Here is a 17883-nt window from a genome sequence, read left to right as displayed (position 1 = left end):
ATTTTTGGTTGCCGATCTATTTCCTTAGATTCTGAGAGAGCTTGACCGTCTATTTTCATGGTTACTTTCACAATGCCCGTGTGCTGTCAATTTGAAAGGGTCATCCTGTATATCAAATTTGATTGGGAATAAGACATATCAGTAATAACAATTTTAATGTAATGAACTACTCTCTAATACAATTTTTTACTTTTTTTTACAAATTAATGAATTTCTTTGTGATCAATATTCCCATACTTTTTTTCCCATTGTTCCATGAATTCCCGTTTACGAAGTTCGCGCCGAGCGAAGTACTCTGGATACTGAGCCTTTTCCAATGGGTGCCAATAATCTAAGACCCAATCCGGTGGTATTACCTCTCTTTTATAAGCCACACCTCCTGGAGAGTCAGGGACTGGAAAATGAATGCAATAGACTTAAGATAATCTAAAACAATCATAGTATTATATTATCATGATTGCCCTTGATAATGAAATTGAAAGTGTTCGCATTCAAATTTTTTTATACCACTGAACCGATGTAAGTTAGCACCTATATTGTTTATATGTACATTCGACTGAATATTTGCCTCTACTAGTGATAAGTTGATGACCGTATCCATACTTTAGACTTAGAGAGTAGAGGTTTAGCAATTAATTGAGTGGTTATAATTTATTGTGCCCTCCCGAACTGAGCTTTGAATAGCATCACCATTCAATTTGATGCAAATTGTTGTAATTTGTAATATCTACTCACATTTTCGAGGTGCCCAATGTTGCTTTAAAAACAGTTCCTCCTCGCCTGCCTTCAGTAAGTTACTGGCCACTCTCATGTCCTTAACATCCTTATTTTCATTGAATCTTTCGCGCATAAGCACAGCCTCATATCGATACTCATGCCTACAGATGCAAACCAATTACATAACAGCGAAGATCATATATTTACTAACCTTTTATCAAACCAGCATTCCAAATTTCTAAGAGCTCTCTTGTAAAGATTTTGAACTTTTCTTGTATGGGTAGTGAGACCCACTACTGGTAAAGTTGCCATATTTTCTGTACTTTATAACTATTTTTAAGACGGTTTTTGTTATTGTGCTGATTTCTGACAGCTCAAGCTCAAACCGTTTTGACAGATCAAATCTGATTTTCATAGAATAGATAAAGCCTACTCTGCAGTCCCAAGCAATATACAGGGTGTAGCCAGAGATAATAATTCAATTACCAAAATAATATGTAAATAATAATAATAATAATACAGAAAATAAAATTTTTGATTGACCTTCGACATTGAATAAAAAATTAATTTTTTTTCAATGCTTTTGGCAAATTCGTTCTTTTCCGTACCCAAATCTGCCATGATGAAACAAAGGATGTTCAATTGTCACAATTAACAATAAAGTGTCGATAGTGGACGTTTGTTTTTTAATCAACGTTGCAAAATGTTCCAACTCCAAGCAGAAATGGTGTTTATTCTTTGAGATTGTTACGGTACACCCCTGGTGACCAAAAAAATATTTTAGAAACTGACGACGGTAATTGTGTACTATTTTGCTCTAAGATCTTTTTTTCGATAAAATACTGAAAAAAATTATGTGACTGTGACCTGTGCGCCTGTGCCTCAGTTCAAAACTTCGCCGGCGCGATTTAGTTTCTCTAAAAAATTTGGAAAAACTGTCAAATTTTGAGGGAAAAAGGTTATCACAGCGGAATCGTACCCCTTATAACATGTTACATAAAAAATAAGTATTTTTCAAGTACTTCAAGTACAAAATCGGTAATAAAATATAGGATATTCTATTATTAAAAAATGAAAATTTGATACGCCACTGGTAATTACCTATGTACAATTTTGCTCTGACTTTCGTCGGCATCTTTTATGGTAAAGGAATTATGGATCCGTGGGTTCTTAGATAGTATAGAATGGCACGGGCTTGAAACCTTTGAAAATCGTTCGGTTGCCTGGGAAAGGAAAGCGCTTAGAGCACTTTTCAGTACAGTGATTTTTGTCGGTTGTTTGATGCGAATTTTTTTGTATAAAACATTTCTTTGTATGTAATTTGAACTTGTATAGCTTTTAGTACTTTTTTGACGCCATAACCCCAAATGGCGCGAAGGCGAACAGTCAACATTGCTCTTAACCTATAAACTGTGGGTTTTGTGATAAACATTTACAAAGCAAAAAAAACTCAAAAATGGGTATTTTAGGACTATCCAAATTGTTACTCGATATTGCACCGCACGCAATAAAAGAACATGAAATTAAGACCTACTTTGGTAAGCTCTTATAAGTATGCCATAAAAATTATTGTTTTCATTTGAAGGCAGAAAAGTTGCTATAGACGCTTCGATGTCTTTATACCAGTTTTTGATAGCAGTTCGTAGCGAGGGTGCTCAGTTAACAACCGTAGATGGCGAGACAACTTCACATTTAATGGGAACATTTTATCGTACAATACGGCTGGTGGAACACGGTATCAAACCTGTCTATGTATTTGATGGAAAACCTCCGAAGCTCAAATCTGGTGAATTGAATAAACGTGCAGAAAGACGCGAAGAAGCTCAGAAAGCTTTGGAGAAAGCAACCGAGGCTGGTGACGCTACAGAAATGGAGAAATTTAATCGTAGACTCGTAAAGGTGACCTCAGAGCATACAAAAGAAGCCAAGCACTTGCTGTCGTTAATGGGTATTCCGTATATTGAGGCACCTTGTGAAGCCGAAGCTCAATGTGCAGCGATGGTAGGTACTCTGTTTGAGTATACAGTTTTTCATTATTAGCCTTGAAGGTGCGTGCCGGGAAGGTATTTGCAACAGCCACTGAAGACATGGACGCATTAACTTTTGGATCAAATGTCTTATTGCGTCATTTAACTGTAAGTGAAGCCAGAAAACTTCCCATACAGGAATTTCATCTAGATAAAGTCTTGGAGGGTTTAAAATTATCACACAAGGAGGTAAATATATCGAATTAAATAAGTCAAAATTATAATCTTGAAATGAAACCATCTAATATGTAACTATTAAACCTCGTATTAAACTATTCAATGTTTTGTTCGATGTGATTAGACTTTTAAAGAAGATACCCTAAAATTAAGGTAAAGAATACAATAATTCGTCCATGCAAATTTTTACCTTTCTTTCATTCTGTGGTTAATTCATATTTTATTTCAGTTCATCGATTTATGTATATTGCTGGGTTGTGATTACACAGACAGTATTCGTGGTATTGGTCCTAAAAGAGCAATCGATCTCATTACTCAACATAAAAGTATTGAAAACATTCTCGACAATATTGATAAAAGCAAATATTCACCACCAGAGGATTGGAATTTCGAAGGTGCACGTGAATTGTTTATCACGCCGGAAGTAGCCGATCCAGAGACTATCGAAGTATCTACTTTTTCCCTTTGAATAAATTCTGAAAGATTAAATTTCAGTTGAAATGGAATGACCCTGATGAAGAGGGACTTGTGAAATACCTTTGCGGCGATAAACAGTTTAACGAAGAGCGTATAAGAAATGGTGCCAAAAAATTACTAAAGGCTAGAGGCACAAGTACCCAAGGACGTCTGGATGGTTTCTTTAAAGTTTTATCTACCACACCTGCGAAACGAAAGGTAGAAGACAAGAAAGATGGAGCTAATAAACGAGGCAAGGGTAGTGGTGGTGCCAGAGGAAGAGGAAGACCAAAATAAAATATTGTCAACAGAACTTGCATGAATTTTTTTCTTGTTGTACTTTATACACTTTTCAATATAATTTATACATACTTTTTATGTTAATCATTTCTAATTAACAATATTCGGGTGAAACTTTTAGACAAATAAATATATGCAATAGTTGAACCAAAGAGTACCCATTATAAGAGATACATATATATAAGAGAAGACAGCGCAATGGTATAAACGCGTGTTGGCTATAAGAACTCGCCTGCTAGGATTCCAAAAGCGGGCCCTCGCGTAGAGGTGGCCAGAACTAACCGCCTCTTTAAATATTGGCGGGTATTGAAAATTTACAGAATTCTTTATAGAATTACGGTTTAAAATATTTGCGCGGTTGTCACATTTAATTTTCTTTCTTATTGGCTGTATAAAATGTGGACATGATATAATTAGAAAACATTACTTAAGTATAAAAGAAATCAGCAACGATTCAGTATCTACCTATTGTTAATTACATTGGTATTTTCCTGTTTAGTTGGCGTCTATTGCATAGACAGTAATTACTATTTAATTTAATAACCAATAACAGGTACAATTGTAAAAATGTAAATTAAATTTGTTATTATCCATCCTTTTTAGATCGTCTACTACAATCAAATTAAAGTAAACAACATATTTCATAAAATTGAATTTTATGATGAGCATAGCGATTATTTTACAGGAAATTTTGTTTGCTTTAATTTTGTATAGATGCCTTACGCTGAGTTGTTTAATCATTAACAATCAATCATTACAATGCAATAATCCTTATGTCTTCAGAAAAAAAAAACATCAGTCTAATCCAATAATCAGTCAAAATATATAGTGCAGTTAAATAATAAATTAATAAATCTGCACCCGTCGAATAAATTTAATTAAATATTTACACGTTATTCTCATTTAAACAATTCAATTAAAAAAATACTCTTGACCCGCATTTTAAGCTGCAGCACTAGCGCGCATCGGTCTCCTAGCAACTAAGCGTCATAGGCATGTTTTTCAATCACCATTGGCTAGTAGCGGAAAAAACACATAACTCATAAGTATATGTATTTAAATTTGCCCCTCAACTTGAGCCACCGCGCACTCTGCTAGTGATTCATCCATCTAAACGATTGATAATGCAGTGTATGTTCTCATTTTTGAAAACAACATTGGCTTCCACTCCAAATATAGGGTTTCTGGAGCGTTTAAATATCTCCGGAATGCGTGGGTCGATCGGACTGAAATGTAATGAGATTGAAGGGGACATTAGTCACATCGACTGGTAAAAAATATGGTCCAAATCGGTCAAGTAGTTTTTCAGTTGCGTCAGGGGTTGCGTTGGTCCACAGTTCACATTTTTAACTGATTTGAACCATTTGATCACAACTATGATCCAATTGAGGCAGTTTATTTTGGATTTATTATATTGTTTATAGTTTGGCCGGCAAAAATTAAAAAGTAATTGCAACATTTTTTCCGGGAATCTTTCATTATCTTATTATTTGTACAATAAATGCTATAAAACGTCTATTGGCCTTTTTTTTTGAAAAAATGTTCGTTTATTTCCGCGCAAGTCGGAAGTAAATATCGTTCGTTAGACCGTTGAGCTCATATTTAATTACTCAATGGTTAGACTACTTCCTCTAACTAAACGATCTAGTTCGGTCGACTTTTCCATACGTCCGTCGACGGCAGGGTGACGAACAGTGTGTACAAAGGGCAGAGACGTAATCAAAGCGAGCTTATTACTCACGCTTACTGGGAATACACAATACACACTAAAAAATCTATTATTTACCGCTCAAAAAACCGCTTATTGTTACACGAAGAACCAAGAACATATATTCGCACCTATGAATCAAACCAACAAGTGCTCGGACCTTAATAAATTGTGCTATAAGCGTAGAATGGAATAACATATCTCTAAACATCATACATTTCAAGGAATAATAGATACCTATTAAATAAGTACAAGCAAACACTAAACATTTGGCAACGCTGGGATTTCTGCAATGATATTTATAAACTTCTAAACAAGTAGTTGCCTTGAAATAGCCCCTTAGTTCTGTACTGCCTGTCACGTCATTTGACCTAATTGAGTGAGTTACGGTGCCGCGTATCAATAATCTCACTAACCTAAGTGAATAGGTCAAATGACGTCACACGCTGAAACGAAGGTTTTTTTCGAAGCGCAACTTTAAAGGCTTGCAACTTCATTTATAGCGGTATTTTAAAAAAGCGGAAACTTCTCACACGCAAATAAAAACGACCATGAATGTTGAACATTTTAGTTTTAATAAAATAAAAAGTTTATAAATGCTTTATCATTGGCTGGAGTATGTATCCTTACATGGAAAGTTTCCTTACCAATTGCTGCAAAGTGTTGTTATCTGTAGAATTACCCTTTTCGCTTAAATAATCTTTAGTTCTTGTCTAAAAATAAACGTTTGCAGTATTTTATTGCAAACAACACTTAATTACCATATAATTAGGATCCACAGTGCCCTGCTTTAGACACAACTGCCACAAATTTACAGCTAAATTGATTAATCCATTGTGGCTTATATTGGATAGCGATGTAATTTTAACCAGTAATTCTAATGCGATCTCTGCCTGTCTACGGCCTGGACCTAAATGTTTCATTTGCGATAAAAGTTCTCTGAGTACCAACGTACACATTTTATCAATTTCGCTTAAAAACTTTGGGTCTGATCCGTAGAGAGAATCGTTTGATTCCACTACAAAAGAAATGTGTAAAATCACTGGAAAGCGTGCTCATTACCTTTGTCTATGTGGTAAGGATAACTCTCTTGTGCCATTGCACTCAGCATATCTAAAACGTTTAGATACAAGTTTGGCAACACTGTATTTTCGGAATTCCACTTAATTGTAGGTAGAGTGTTGAGTAGAATTCGCGTACAACTTAATACTCCCGAATCCGGACTGTCCGGAACTATTAATAAGACGGAAAGAAAATTTCGCACATATGACACTAAAAATGTTTCGGCTTGCTTTTGATTGTCGTCCAACATTAGTTCAGGGAGTAACTTTAATGCCGCCTTAAAACAAGCATCCGCTAAAATTTGAGTTTGGCCACCTACTCAAGCAAAATAAAACAGACCTTGTCCTAAGCAGTTATTGAATAATGCAACCTGTCCAGATAAAAGATATAATTCCAAACGGGTGTAAACTGATGTAATTGAAGGAACTGTAATGAAACAATAAGCGGCACAAGCACGAACAAATGCAGCTGTCTTCCTAGTGTGATGCCCTTTTACTATTCTGCGCGTATTGACCGCTAAGGTGTTGACGCACTGCAAAGAATATGTTTAAAAGTTACTGGTGAACATATGATCACCTGCACCAACTGAGCCAGTACTGTGTCTAGGTTTGAAAATGCAGCTCTTGCTTCGGCATAGAAATTCAATTGTTGCTCAAAATCCCGGCCATAATCAACAGTTTTGACAACATTGCACAACAGTTCACTTATCTGTCTACGTTCGTCCTCGACTGTAAGAGCATTAACAGAATCATGTAAAGTGGTACACAAAAACAACAATGTGTTGGTAATAACCGCATCAGACGTATGTTGTAGAGAATTACATGCATTTAAAATCACCTTGCAAACTTCTACTTTACAAGATTCTTGTTGAAAAAGATCTATCAGTGGCAGAAAATTATCCTGAAATGTAAATTGTAGATCAAATTGATACAAATATACTGACCATAGCTAAAAGGGCTTCGAATTCTTGCATGCGAGAAACAATCTTTACAACGATACTCTTTAATTGGCTGTAGTACTGTTCGTAGTTTCTACTAGGGGAAAGGTGGGCGACAATATCTCCGATAATTATATTCACCTCTCGGAACTAAATAAGGGGGTTAAGAATTGCAACCAGAATGCGATACTTACAGTAAAATGTTGGACCACAAACTCGATCCATACCTCAACGCAACTAATGTAATGTTCTGAATTGTTCAAATCGCTTATTGATTGCCAGACTCTGTTTATGACTTGTCGACGGTGTTCCCTTGGGGGTGGACATACGCATACGCACAAACCTAAAGTTCGTAGCAATATATAAGTCGGAAAATCTTCACTTGTGTTTTCGGATATTAAATCTAAGAACTGCAGTGCTCGTGACGCTATGTGCATAGGTTTGAACGCGCTCATTATAGTGTTTAGCAGGAGAGCGCTGAAATACAACTGTGGCTTATTGTTTTCGAAGTAATAAGTATAAAGTTTACTTGTTTTTGTGATTTCGACAACGATCCAATAGTTCTCCCAATAAACTCTCAGTTGCACCACTTGCAACTGCTTGAAGTATAAAATCGAGCGCAGGAGTGTATAACGTTAAGTAACTTTCTAATGTCACTTTTTGTATTTTTAACCCTTCCATCGCGTATCTTCCAAATACCTACAAATGTTAAGGTTTAATTCAAATGGTCATCGAGGAACCTGTGGTGGGTTTTGGTGCATTGGTAACAGTGTTTGGACAATAAACTTCGACTACAGTAGTACTAACTATGAAGATATTTCCTGACGTGAATAAATAAAAATAAATAAATAAAGGGGATGATAGCACTTCAACCCCTTGGTCGTAGTAGGTATTTGAATCAGTGTATGATTATGGCGCTTCCGAATACAATTATCAAATAAGAAAAGTGGTCTTACTTCATTTTATTTTATTTTGCTCTTTCTTACAACAGAACTTCCATTCTGTGTATTTTTTCACTATTCTAAAAACCCGGCGCACCATATACCTAAGTCAAATTTTGAACATCAATTCTGTAATAAAGAAAAAAATGGCTTTCGCCCATTTTCTCTGATTGTTATTTTATATTGTGACAAAGAGGTCCTTTGTCAGAATATCAACAAAATGAACAAGAAAATTCCATAATTCATGGTTTCAGAACGTACAAATTGAATAAATAAGGAGAACAAATTCCTGATGATTTGAAGGGGGAAAGAACAGACATAGATCAAAGTATATGGGACATTTATAATTAATTACCTGGCTATAGCTGTCAAGAAAATCATAAAAATTCTCATTTAAATAATCTTTCTCAGTAGCCGTTATAGTAATTCCAACTCTGCAGAGATAGCAACGTGCATACACAGCAACTAACGGATTCCCTATTCCACGTATCATGTGCGTTAATCGTAACAGAGCTGCGGAATATTCACTATAAAAGTAATGTTATTTATTAAAACAAATACCTCGGTGTTGTTACCTTGAAGTGAGAAAGCTATATGATTTCAATATGGCCATTTCCACATACAATCGTGGTACCAATTCCCGAATAGACGCGATTTTGTAAAACCAATTCCTACAAGTTTCCTTTGCCGACTCGGGAACCATACTCGGAGTAAAATCTTCAGGAAGAGCCGTTGGAGTTTTACTGCCCAACCTGTAAAGTTATTACCTCTGACTTTGAAAAATGACAATAATTCTCCTTACGTATAGTAATCGGCTTTGGTTCTCAGGCGTTCATACACAAGATGCCCGAATATATCCAGAATATCTGTAATTAGTACAAACTTGCTTGGATAAAATCGCAACACATCAGAATCCGCTAATACTTTAGCACATTGAATTGCAATCTTTAGGGCTTTGACTCTTTGTTCAGAATGCCAAGCGCTTACTAATTCTCGATTCAACATCTCTATTCTCGCCACATATTCGGCTTGTGACAAATCTAATTTTCTCTGGCTACCTTCATCGAAATAATCCAACTGCTCTAGACGGTGTTGAACCTTGTCAACTGCTGTACTTTGCGTTTTTAAAACAACTGAAATGAAAACAATAAGTGTTCTGGCCGTTATGTGTATGTGTGTGATAGGTAGGTACCTTTCTCGCCTTCAGACAGAAAACTACTAACGATTGTTAGTCTTTCTGAAGTTGTGAATTTGGAAAGTATCATGTTTTTCCTGGAACTCCAAGGTTCCATATCGATAGTCATTTGCCGTGGTTTTGATTTTTTACTCGTTACTACTACTTCTTCTTTGTAATCAGGTTGCTAAAAACATTAAATTACTGTATTCCAGAAAATCACATCAAAAACTGAGGTTGGCCATTATCTCCAGTTTTTTAGATTACAAAGTATTACAAAAGAGTCCTACCATTTGAGCCATTTGGGTCAAAGGATCCACTTCTTGAATGGCAAATTGTGTTAACGGGTCCAAACCTTCTAGAGCATCACTTAACGGTTGTAGATAAGCAGCAGGGGTTGTAGATGGTGTCGATGATCCCGTGCTTGGTTGAGAACCCAGGATTTTACGAGGAACGTGTTCAACCTACACAGCATTTAATACAAAATTACTGTACTAATATCCTTTAATTTTATAAATATCACTTCATAGTTTTAAGTAATAACCATCAAATGAAATAATTTAATTTTATTTATGTTATTAATTAAAGTTGCGAAGCTTCACACCTTGCGTTCAATTTTAAGTTTCACTTTCTAGCGCATTTTCCAGCAAAGTTGCGTGCGCTATTGCAGCCAATTTCTCTGTCCGTCCGTCAGAGGCCTTAATTATTCTTACAGTTTTCAATATATTTAGTTTATTATTTTGGAATTGGGTAGCTTACAGCTCTGGCACCTGAGCCAAGACAAATCTTGACGATTAATGTGCGCATGCGCAATATCAACTTTCTTATTTATTAATATATTTTGTTCAGATTTGAACCGCAGATACTGCTAGTAAAGGCAAACAGATCCCATATAGTAGAAGCTTTAACCAGAGAGGCCTTTAGTAAAAGCAAACGTATCGCCTATTGTAACCTTGAGATTAATGTGCGCATGCGCAGTATAAAATGTATTATTTATCGAGATGTCTTTTTGAAATTTTAATCACAGATGCTTCTAGTAAAGAAAAACATCACATGTAGTAAAAATCGTAAACTACAAATGCCACTAGCAAAAGCAAACACATCGCACATAGTAAAAATCAAATGCGCGCATACACAGACTACAAATTGCCAACTTCGTTTTTACTTATGAAGATCTATCTTTAAAATTTTAACCATAGACGCTAGTAGTAAAAACAAACATATCGCATAAATGAAATGTGCGCATGCGCGAACTGCGCAACGTCATCTTTCTTGTTTATGGAGATATTTTTTCGAAATTTTAACCATAGATGCCTCTAGTAAAGAAAAGCATACCGCACATAGCTATGGCCTTTTGGGAAATATTGATCAAATGAAAAATGCACTGAAGATACTGGTCTTCGGACGAAAACCTTTTTACTTGTGTACTTTCTACACTGGGAGTGACCAACTTTTACATAATTTCCCTTACGAAACATTGATCTTTTAAATTACATTTACGTTTTATTTGTGCTCAACGTGTTTCGATGAGTTGAATTTATTTAAGTGGAAGTCACAACAAGAGTGATATAATTACATCCAGAAGGGAGCACTGGGAACGGGGTAAAGCAAAGAGGTTGGAGTATATTCAAAAGGAAAATAATGATAAAGGGTGGCCTAACATTTCAATATTAATTTGTGACTATTCATGCACCATGTCAATAATACTGTACAATATTCTATGCGCACAAGAGGTTTCTTCTCGCCGCAGATACAGGTTTTAAGTGGTAGAGCAGACGGCAAATTATTATTTTTTGTCGTACTGAACTTCGCTCTGTAAACTTGATTGCTTAAGAGTTAAATTATTCATTTTTTTTCTTTAATCCTTAAATAAAGGCAATCAGAGACATTATTATAATTATTATGGTCGGTGTTTCTTGTGAGCTGGTTAACTAATCCCACGGATTAAAATCGAGTAACGATTAGTATTTGTCTGTACGTCGTTCGTCTGGTCAAGTCAACGCTGTCAAACCAAAAAAAAAACAAAAAAATCCTACAAGCTTAGCAATTTAATCAAGTGGCATTGTTTATTGAGTATGTGTTTGTTTGGCCTTGCGTTTGGGTTGAATACGAGTAGGTTGTGTTAACGTGGTGTGTTTCTGACAAGACTTTTGTGTTTTTAACTGTGCTACCACGTGTATTATTATTATTATATGGGGCGGAGGGATACAGACTATCACTCGATCTCGGCCGTAACGCTACAACGTTCCAGACAGCGATTTTTGGTATTAACTCCTGCGCCCTCGCCCGAGCCCATATTAGAGAGTAATCTTTGGCAAGGGAAAATCTCTATAGCAAGAGATAGCTCGGCCGCAATAAAAACTCTAGGAGTGCAAGATGTGAACTGTGGTTTGGTGCTGGAGTGCATTAAAACTTGAGCCAGCAATAATGTGAAGCTGATAGGGGCGTCTGGGCGTACTGCCATTAAGGGTAATGAAATGATTGACTGACTAACTAGGGAAAGTCCACAGACGCCTTGTATAGGACCTGAAGTGGTATGTCGAATTGCACATGTAACGATGGGAAATGGGAAATGAAAGAATGGCATGAAAAATACTGGCGGAACACCCTTGGTCAAAGACAAGCCAAGGCTCTATATATGAACAGTGCCCTCTGTGCACAGAGCTAAAGACCTGCTAAAGTTTAGTACGAATAAACTTAAAATTACAGCCTCTGCCTAAGTAATTAAATTGTTTCTGCTTAATGTGCAGACTAGTGGTGCCTTTATAGCTGATTTGACCATCGCATACAACAATCACGGTGTGATTTACAAAAAATTAAACCAGACAGTTCAAATGTCAGTCAAAATGCTTTGTTTTAAACTCGGTTTTAAACTATGTCTCTTAAGTGCCAAAATATGCATTTAATTTTTTTCTCAGTAACTATGTTAACACATACAAATGACAAGGATGGACCAAATGGCTTATTCTAGGTTTTTAGATTTATCTTTTCCAATTTTCTAAACATTTTTTTTATTTTCGGACAATGGCTTTGCTTGCTCCCTAAACCTGGTCGCAAAAAATTGGTTTCAATAAACTTTGACTTTGATATCTCAGAGTCTGCGAATATGAAAGTAACAATCCCACCCTAAAAACAAAAAACAATTGCTGTAATAGAAAATAATAATGTAGTAGGCAGTTTTGTAGAGATAGTACCATATGCTTACAGGCTTCGTCGCTCAAATATTGTCTTTGCTTTTACCCTCATGTTCCAGTCATGGCAATCCTAGAGAAATATGCACAATACGTTTGTTTAACTTACATTAGATACCATGGCTTTTAGTGGATGATCATGTACACTAACCCTCGTAGCTTGTTCGGGAAGTGGCTTGTTGCAAATCAGAGTTTTCCTAAAACATTATTATTAACTATTGCTCACTATACAAACAAAACTATTAACCATTCAAAATTAGTGCCCATTTTTCAAATGTAAACAAAAATTTGTACTTTCCGCATAACCTTAAATTAGCCACTTAAACATAACCTCTCTTGTCTCCGTTTAGAGCTGGATCTCTTTAATGGACAAGTTTTTAATTAATTTTATTTTAATAATTATTTCCTTGATATTGTTTTTACGTGGATTTTTTCCTGTACAATACACGTCGGGAAACGATTCAGCGCGACCAACCCAATTAAATGGAATCGAATTTAACTTGGAGCAGCTTTACAAACCTGAAGTGGACCGTCTTGTATTCATCATCATAGATGCATTAAGGTGGGACTTTATCACGCAACAGAACTTTCCCAACTTAGCTCCCGCATTCCATCAGCATGGGTGCATGCATAAAGTGCACGTCCAGTCGCCGACCGTTACGCTACCTCGAATTAAAGCATTGACCACAGGACGAGTGCCTCAGTTTTTAGATGTCGTTCTAAATTTGGTAGGTACAAATAAGTTAAATGATAGTATTTTACACCAAGCGAAAAATGCGGGAAAAAAGATTATATTTTACGGCGACGATACTTGGTTAAAATTATATCCGGATGTGTTTGAACGATGGGAGGGTGTTACATCTTTCTTTGTTAATGACTACACTGAAGTCGACAACAATGTAACTAGTAACGTGTTAAACGAACTGAGTAATTCCGATTGGGATATTATGGTTCTTCACTACCTCGGTCTGGATCATATCGGCCACGTGCATGGCCCGTTTAGTCCATTGGTGCAACCAAAACTGCAAGAGATGGACAAAGTGTTTAAAAGAATTTATGATGAAACTAAGGTGTGGAACAAGAAAACTTTAGTTGTAGTTACTGGTGATCATGGAATGAAAGATAGCGGAGGGCACGGTGGTGCCACCTATGCGGAAACTTACGTTCCTTTTATTGCAGTAGGCCTTCCATGTGTAAACGGGTCTATTAAACAAATTGACATACCAGCCACTTTGTCTGTGCTTCTGGGACTTGAACTACCTTCATCAAGTATAGGACGGCCTGTTTTAAATATGTTAGTTGGTCTCTCTCAAGATCGCCAACTATACATCTTAAATTACGTTTCTTCACTAATAAAATCTATATCCGACCAATATGAGGAGATTTTGAATGATGCCACCAGCTACCACTACAAATTTATGGTTTCCAATAGCACAAAAGACGCAACAAGCGCACAAATTCAGTATCAAGCTTACATAAATATGGTAACAGAAAATTTACTACACGTGTCAGCTGTACAAGACGATTATACTTTGCTCGTGTCTATTTTGGCATTGCTAAACTTGTTATGTGTGGTATTCTCGAACTTGTGTTTCTTGGGAGATGGCACCACGACCCAATTAGCCGTCACACTAATTTTAATAATTCAACTACTACCAACACTGTTACTCACTTCTGTATTAAGCATAGCACTATTGCTTTATTTCTTGCTACAAAACGTAGTAAAAGTAGCCCGCTGTGTTAAACCTAACGATAATGGGATATTTATCATTTGTACAGTTTTGTACTTGTCAAGTTTGCAATCTTCAAGTTTCATAGAGGAGGAGCATCAGACGTGGTATTTCATGTTGGGAACGTGCATTTTACTCAAAGGCTACAAACTGAAACATTTTCAAATGTTACCGATACTCATTTTCATTCGTTTCATACGAACAATGAATCCTTCCGGTGATAAATGGAGCCACCTACCAACTCTATCAAGCTGGTTTGTGCTAGAAGAAAATTACGTATTTTACCAAATTTTGTTTTGCAGTAGCTTAATGTTGATTTATTTTTGTTGTAATAAGTTGCTCAAGAGACATTCTCTGGTTATCCCGTTGATTTTAATTTTTATTTATGTGTTTCATACATGCTTTGAGAAAAGTCCAACTGTAGGCAAATTTATCTGGCTAGGTATTGGTTTCAATTTCCTTTTGGAATTATATCGCTTTAAAAATTATGCCGACCAATTTGTGGTCTGTTGGATCTTATTGTGTTCGCTTTTGATTCGCCCCCACAACTTGGTGCTAATACCCATTTGCTTATTTAGCTGCGCTTTAGTTCAAAATTATTTAAAAAATTCATTGCATATCACAATGATTACCTTATTGATTGGCAAAGTATTTTTTTTTGCTCAGGGTAATGGTAATAGCTTTGCTAGTGTTGATGTAGCCTCGGGTTACGTAGGCCTTCAAAGTTACGTGCCAAGTATTGTGTTCTTGCAAATTGTTTGCCATACATACACTTTTCCGGTGCTAGTGACACTATTTACAATAACAACACATTCCCGTTTAGTATGGGAGATTTCTATATTTTTTAGGACATTAACCTTAGTGACAACTTGTACGGCAATCCTAATACACAGACATCATTTATTTGTCTGGAGTGTATTTGCGCCAAAATTACTTGTAGAATCTTTCAATTGTATTGAATTATTAGTAGAATTACTCATTTTTAAGTTTATAAAGCTTTCCAAGTGTAACAGCATACAGACTGATGTAAATAAAGTAAACGTTTATTAGATTGTTACAGAAATGTTTTACTATCTACAAACTTAGTCTTCGGGCTTATCGGGCGGCGGACCGCAAGGTTGCAACATTTTTTCCATTATATTAAATCGGACTCTTGCTTTTGCTTCGTTTTCGGCGATAGCAAAGTAATTCAGCAAGTCAGGATGACCAAGGTAACTGGAGCAGCTATCCCTGTGTTGATTGACCAACCATTCGTACTTGGTAGTATCTGCATGGCCTGTTCCAATGTATTTTGATTGTAGATGTTCCAATTGACTGTGTATGTTATATCTATCGCCCATATTTCAATTTATACCTATTTAATTTTAAATAATTTGTTTGAGTTAACCAAACTTTTAAGAAGACTGACATATGAAGGACTGACTTATGACGTTGAGATAAAAGGGCTAAACTCCGTACAATCTGCGCATGCGAAAGAAACGTCAATGTTGCAATGTTATTAATTAAAATGTAGGTTAGGTTATTGTTTTCATCACAGGCCGTTATAATGAATAAACATATTCGTAAATCGTAATGTACATTTAAACTCGCACTTTTGAGGTTGTATACCAAGAGCCATGTTTCCCTGCAGCAGTATAAATTCCGAAAAGGACAGTATAAGCCCCATGTTCACAAATCGTAACCCAAGACATTTCAAATACCTACGAATCGCTCATAAACCGGACGGCTACTACTGTGATAAAACTGGAACGCTCCTACTGGCATAAATATACAAATTTGCTTTCCTACCGCCTCCAATAAGATAGCCCGATTGTAGATGGCAATCGACACAAACAGGCCGTCACGTAACTTCATTGCTCGTGCATTACTTCAACGGACCCGACACTCACCGCTAGCACGAAGGAATGGGCCATCAAAACCAGGCTGTATAAGACCATGCACCAAGTCATTGGCGTACGTGAACGTCACATGGTCACGTCCCTGCATTCAATTTAATGTTTGCTACTTGTAGGTTTCAGTTCTTCGTACAAAGATGCCTTGCTACTTGCTAGCGGTCCGACAGAGTTTATATACGATTGCAAACCCCAACACAACGGCAATAAGGTCGCAAAGTTTCTAACGTGCTCCAAGATTTCAATTTGAAATTGTCTGAGCCGGAATAGTCAAGAGAGCCGTGGACGAGAGAAAGATTACCAAAACCGTGGGATATAATCTGACTTGACAGATAATGTGAATCGACCTTAAATTGTGTACCTATTAGGTAGATAGCTGCATAATTTACAATAAAGTTTTATTTGTCACCGCTAGCACGAAGGAATGGGCCATGCTTCCATAGTTTCTGTAAAGAGAAGGCTGAGTATTGGGTCGCTCCAATGAAGTGATAGAAAGCCCTACGTTCAGTTTCCCGAGATGCTTCCCTGTTCTCAAAGGTTCTTCCAAAAAAGGTGCTTTTTACTAATTTCTAGATTGCATGAAAAACCGTTTATTTGATTTTTTAAGAAGTTAATGGGTTTCAAGAACAATAAATTTGATAAATATGTAAACTTTTTATTGCTTACCAATATTTTAAACATTAAATAATAAACTACACAATAATAAAAAGGGCACCTTAGTTATAGTGAATTGGCAATTTCAAATTGAAATCTTGAAGCACATTAGAAACTTTGCGACCTTACTGACGTTGTGTTCGGGTTTGCAATCGCACATAAAATCTGTCGGACTGCTTGCAAGGCATCTTTGTACGAACAACTGAAATCTACAAGTAGCAAACATTAAATTGAATGCAGGGACGTGACCGTGTGACATTCACGTACGCCAATGACTTGGTGCATGGTCTTATACAGCCTGGTTTTGATGGCCCATTCCTTTGTGCTAGCGGTGAGTGTCGGGTCCGTTGAAGTAATGCACGAACAATGAAGTTACGTGACGGCCTGTTTGTGTCGATTGCCATCTACAATCGGGCTATCTTATTGGAGGCGGTAGGAAAGCAAATTTGTATATTTATGCCAGTAGGAGCGTTCCAGTTTTATCATCGTAGTAGCCGTCCGGTTTATGAGCGATTCGTAGATATTTGAAATGTCTTGGGTTACGATTTGTGAACATAGGGCTTATACTGTCCTTTTCGGAATTTATACTGCTGCAGGGAAACATGGCTCTTGGTATACAACCTCAAAAGTGCGAGTTTAAATGTACATTACGATTTACGAATATGTTTATTCATTATAACGGCCTGTGATGAAAACATTGAAAACAATAATCTAACCTACATTTTAATTAATAACATTGCAACATTGACGTTTCTTTCGCATGCGCAGATTGTACGGAGTTTAGCCCTTTTATCTCAACGTGACTTATGCGGTTAGACTTGCAGATGTGTTCCACACTGACTCCCTGTAGTGCGCAAACGCAAGCGCGCTAAAATTTGAATTTGTGTACAGCTGTCAAGTGCAAGGGGTAAATAATA

General features: G+C 36.4%; 4 protein-coding genes and 2 long non-coding RNA genes across 6 annotated transcripts; 3 read left to right on the top strand and 3 right to left on the bottom strand.

The window, feature by feature from the left end:
* Positions 1-177: 177 nt before the first annotated feature.
* On the bottom strand, positions 178-1120 carry LOC116181769 (NADH dehydrogenase [ubiquinone] 1 beta subcomplex subunit 9). The gene is made up of 3 exons (XM_031502200.1): positions 929-1120; positions 736-878; positions 178-394 (listed from the first exon to the last, which is right to left on the bottom strand). Exons 1-3 carry the CDS (start codon positions 1027-1029, stop codon positions 204-206), a joined length of 435 nt encoding a protein of 144 aa, XP_031358060.1. The 5' UTR covers positions 1030-1120; the 3' UTR covers positions 178-203.
* Positions 1121-2068: 948 nt separating this feature from the next.
* Positions 2069-3751, top strand: LOC116160300 (flap endonuclease 1). Its single transcript, XM_031473478.1, has 5 exons — positions 2069-2255; positions 2303-2718; positions 2766-2933; positions 3151-3369; positions 3417-3751. Exons 1-5 carry the CDS (start codon positions 2174-2176, stop codon positions 3672-3674), a joined length of 1143 nt encoding a protein of 380 aa, XP_031329338.1. The 5' UTR covers positions 2069-2173; the 3' UTR covers positions 3675-3751.
* Positions 3752-5939: 2188 nt separating this feature from the next.
* On the bottom strand, positions 5940-13055 carry LOC116172662 (VPS35 endosomal protein sorting factor-like). Its single transcript, XM_031489912.1, has 15 exons — positions 12938-13055; positions 12800-12887; positions 9790-9963; positions 9518-9686; positions 9128-9458; positions 8901-9077; positions 8681-8852; positions 7914-8083; positions 7579-7861; positions 7391-7534; positions 7024-7347; positions 6787-6979; positions 6448-6741; positions 6147-6403; positions 5940-6098 (listed from the first exon to the last, which is right to left on the bottom strand). Exons 1-15 carry the CDS (start codon positions 12955-12957, stop codon positions 6012-6014), a joined length of 2883 nt encoding a protein of 960 aa, XP_031345772.1. The 5' UTR covers positions 12958-13055; the 3' UTR covers positions 5940-6011.
* Positions 13030-15795, top strand: LOC116172671 (GPI ethanolamine phosphate transferase 2). Its single transcript, XM_031489922.1, has one exon. It carries the CDS (start codon positions 13056-13058, stop codon positions 15468-15470), a length of 2415 nt encoding a protein of 804 aa, XP_031345782.1. The 5' UTR covers positions 13030-13055; the 3' UTR covers positions 15471-15795.
* Positions 15796-15877: 82 nt separating this feature from the next.
* On the top strand, positions 15878-17274 carry LOC116172681. Its single transcript, XR_004145732.1, has 3 exons — positions 15878-16373; positions 16432-16680; positions 16756-17274. It is a non-coding gene; the product is annotated as an uncharacterized LOC116172681 (long non-coding RNA).
* Positions 16954-17656, bottom strand: LOC116172687. The gene is made up of 2 exons (XR_004145734.1): positions 17234-17656; positions 16954-17175 (listed from the first exon to the last, which is right to left on the bottom strand). It is a non-coding gene; the product is annotated as an uncharacterized LOC116172687 (long non-coding RNA).
* Positions 17657-17883: the final 227 nt, after the last annotated feature.

The sequence above is a fragment of the Photinus pyralis genome, unplaced genomic scaffold (assembly GCF_008802855.1).
Source record: "Photinus pyralis isolate 1611_PpyrPB1 unplaced genomic scaffold, Ppyr1.3 Ppyr1.4_LG1, whole genome shotgun sequence".
Classification (NCBI taxonomy): Eukaryota; Metazoa; Arthropoda; class Insecta; order Coleoptera; family Lampyridae; genus Photinus; species Photinus pyralis.
Note: the sequence above shows the minus strand (reverse complement) of the source record. Positions and strands in the feature narration are given on the sequence as shown.

Coding starts and splice junctions, on each gene's coding strand:
- LOC116181769 (XM_031502200.1), bottom strand. CDS start 1,029: ATGGCAACTTTACCAGTAGTGGGTCTCACTACCCATACAAGAAAAGTT. Junction 879..928: donor GAATGCTGGTTTGATAAAAG/GTTAGTAAATAT, acceptor TTGCATCTGTAG/GCATGAGTATCGATATGAGG. Junction 395..735: donor ACATTGGGCACCTCGAAAAT/GTGAGTAGATAT, acceptor TTCATTTTCCAG/TCCCTGACTCTCCAGGAGGT.
- LOC116160300 (XM_031473478.1), top strand. CDS start 2,174: ATGGGTATTTTAGGACTATCCAAATTGTTACTCGATATTGCACCGCAC. Junction 2,256..2,302: donor TGAAATTAAGACCTACTTTG/GTAAGCTCTTAT, acceptor TTTCATTTGAAG/GCAGAAAAGTTGCTATAGAC. Junction 2,934..3,150: donor TAAAATTATCACACAAGGAG/GTAAATATATCG, acceptor ATTTTATTTCAG/TTCATCGATTTATGTATATT.
- LOC116172662 (XM_031489912.1), bottom strand. CDS start 12,957: ATGGGCACTAATTTTGAATG. Junction 9,687..9,789: donor TGACCCAAATGGCTCAAATG/GTAGGACTCTTT, acceptor TAATGTTTTTAG/CAACCTGATTACAAAGAAGA. Junction 6,980..7,023: donor TACTGGCTCAGTTGGTGCAG/GTGATCATATGT, acceptor TATTCTTTGCAG/TGCGTCAACACCTTAGCGGT.
- LOC116172671 (XM_031489922.1), top strand. CDS start 13,056: ATGGACAAGTTTTTAATTAATTTTATTTTAATAATTATTTCCTTGATA.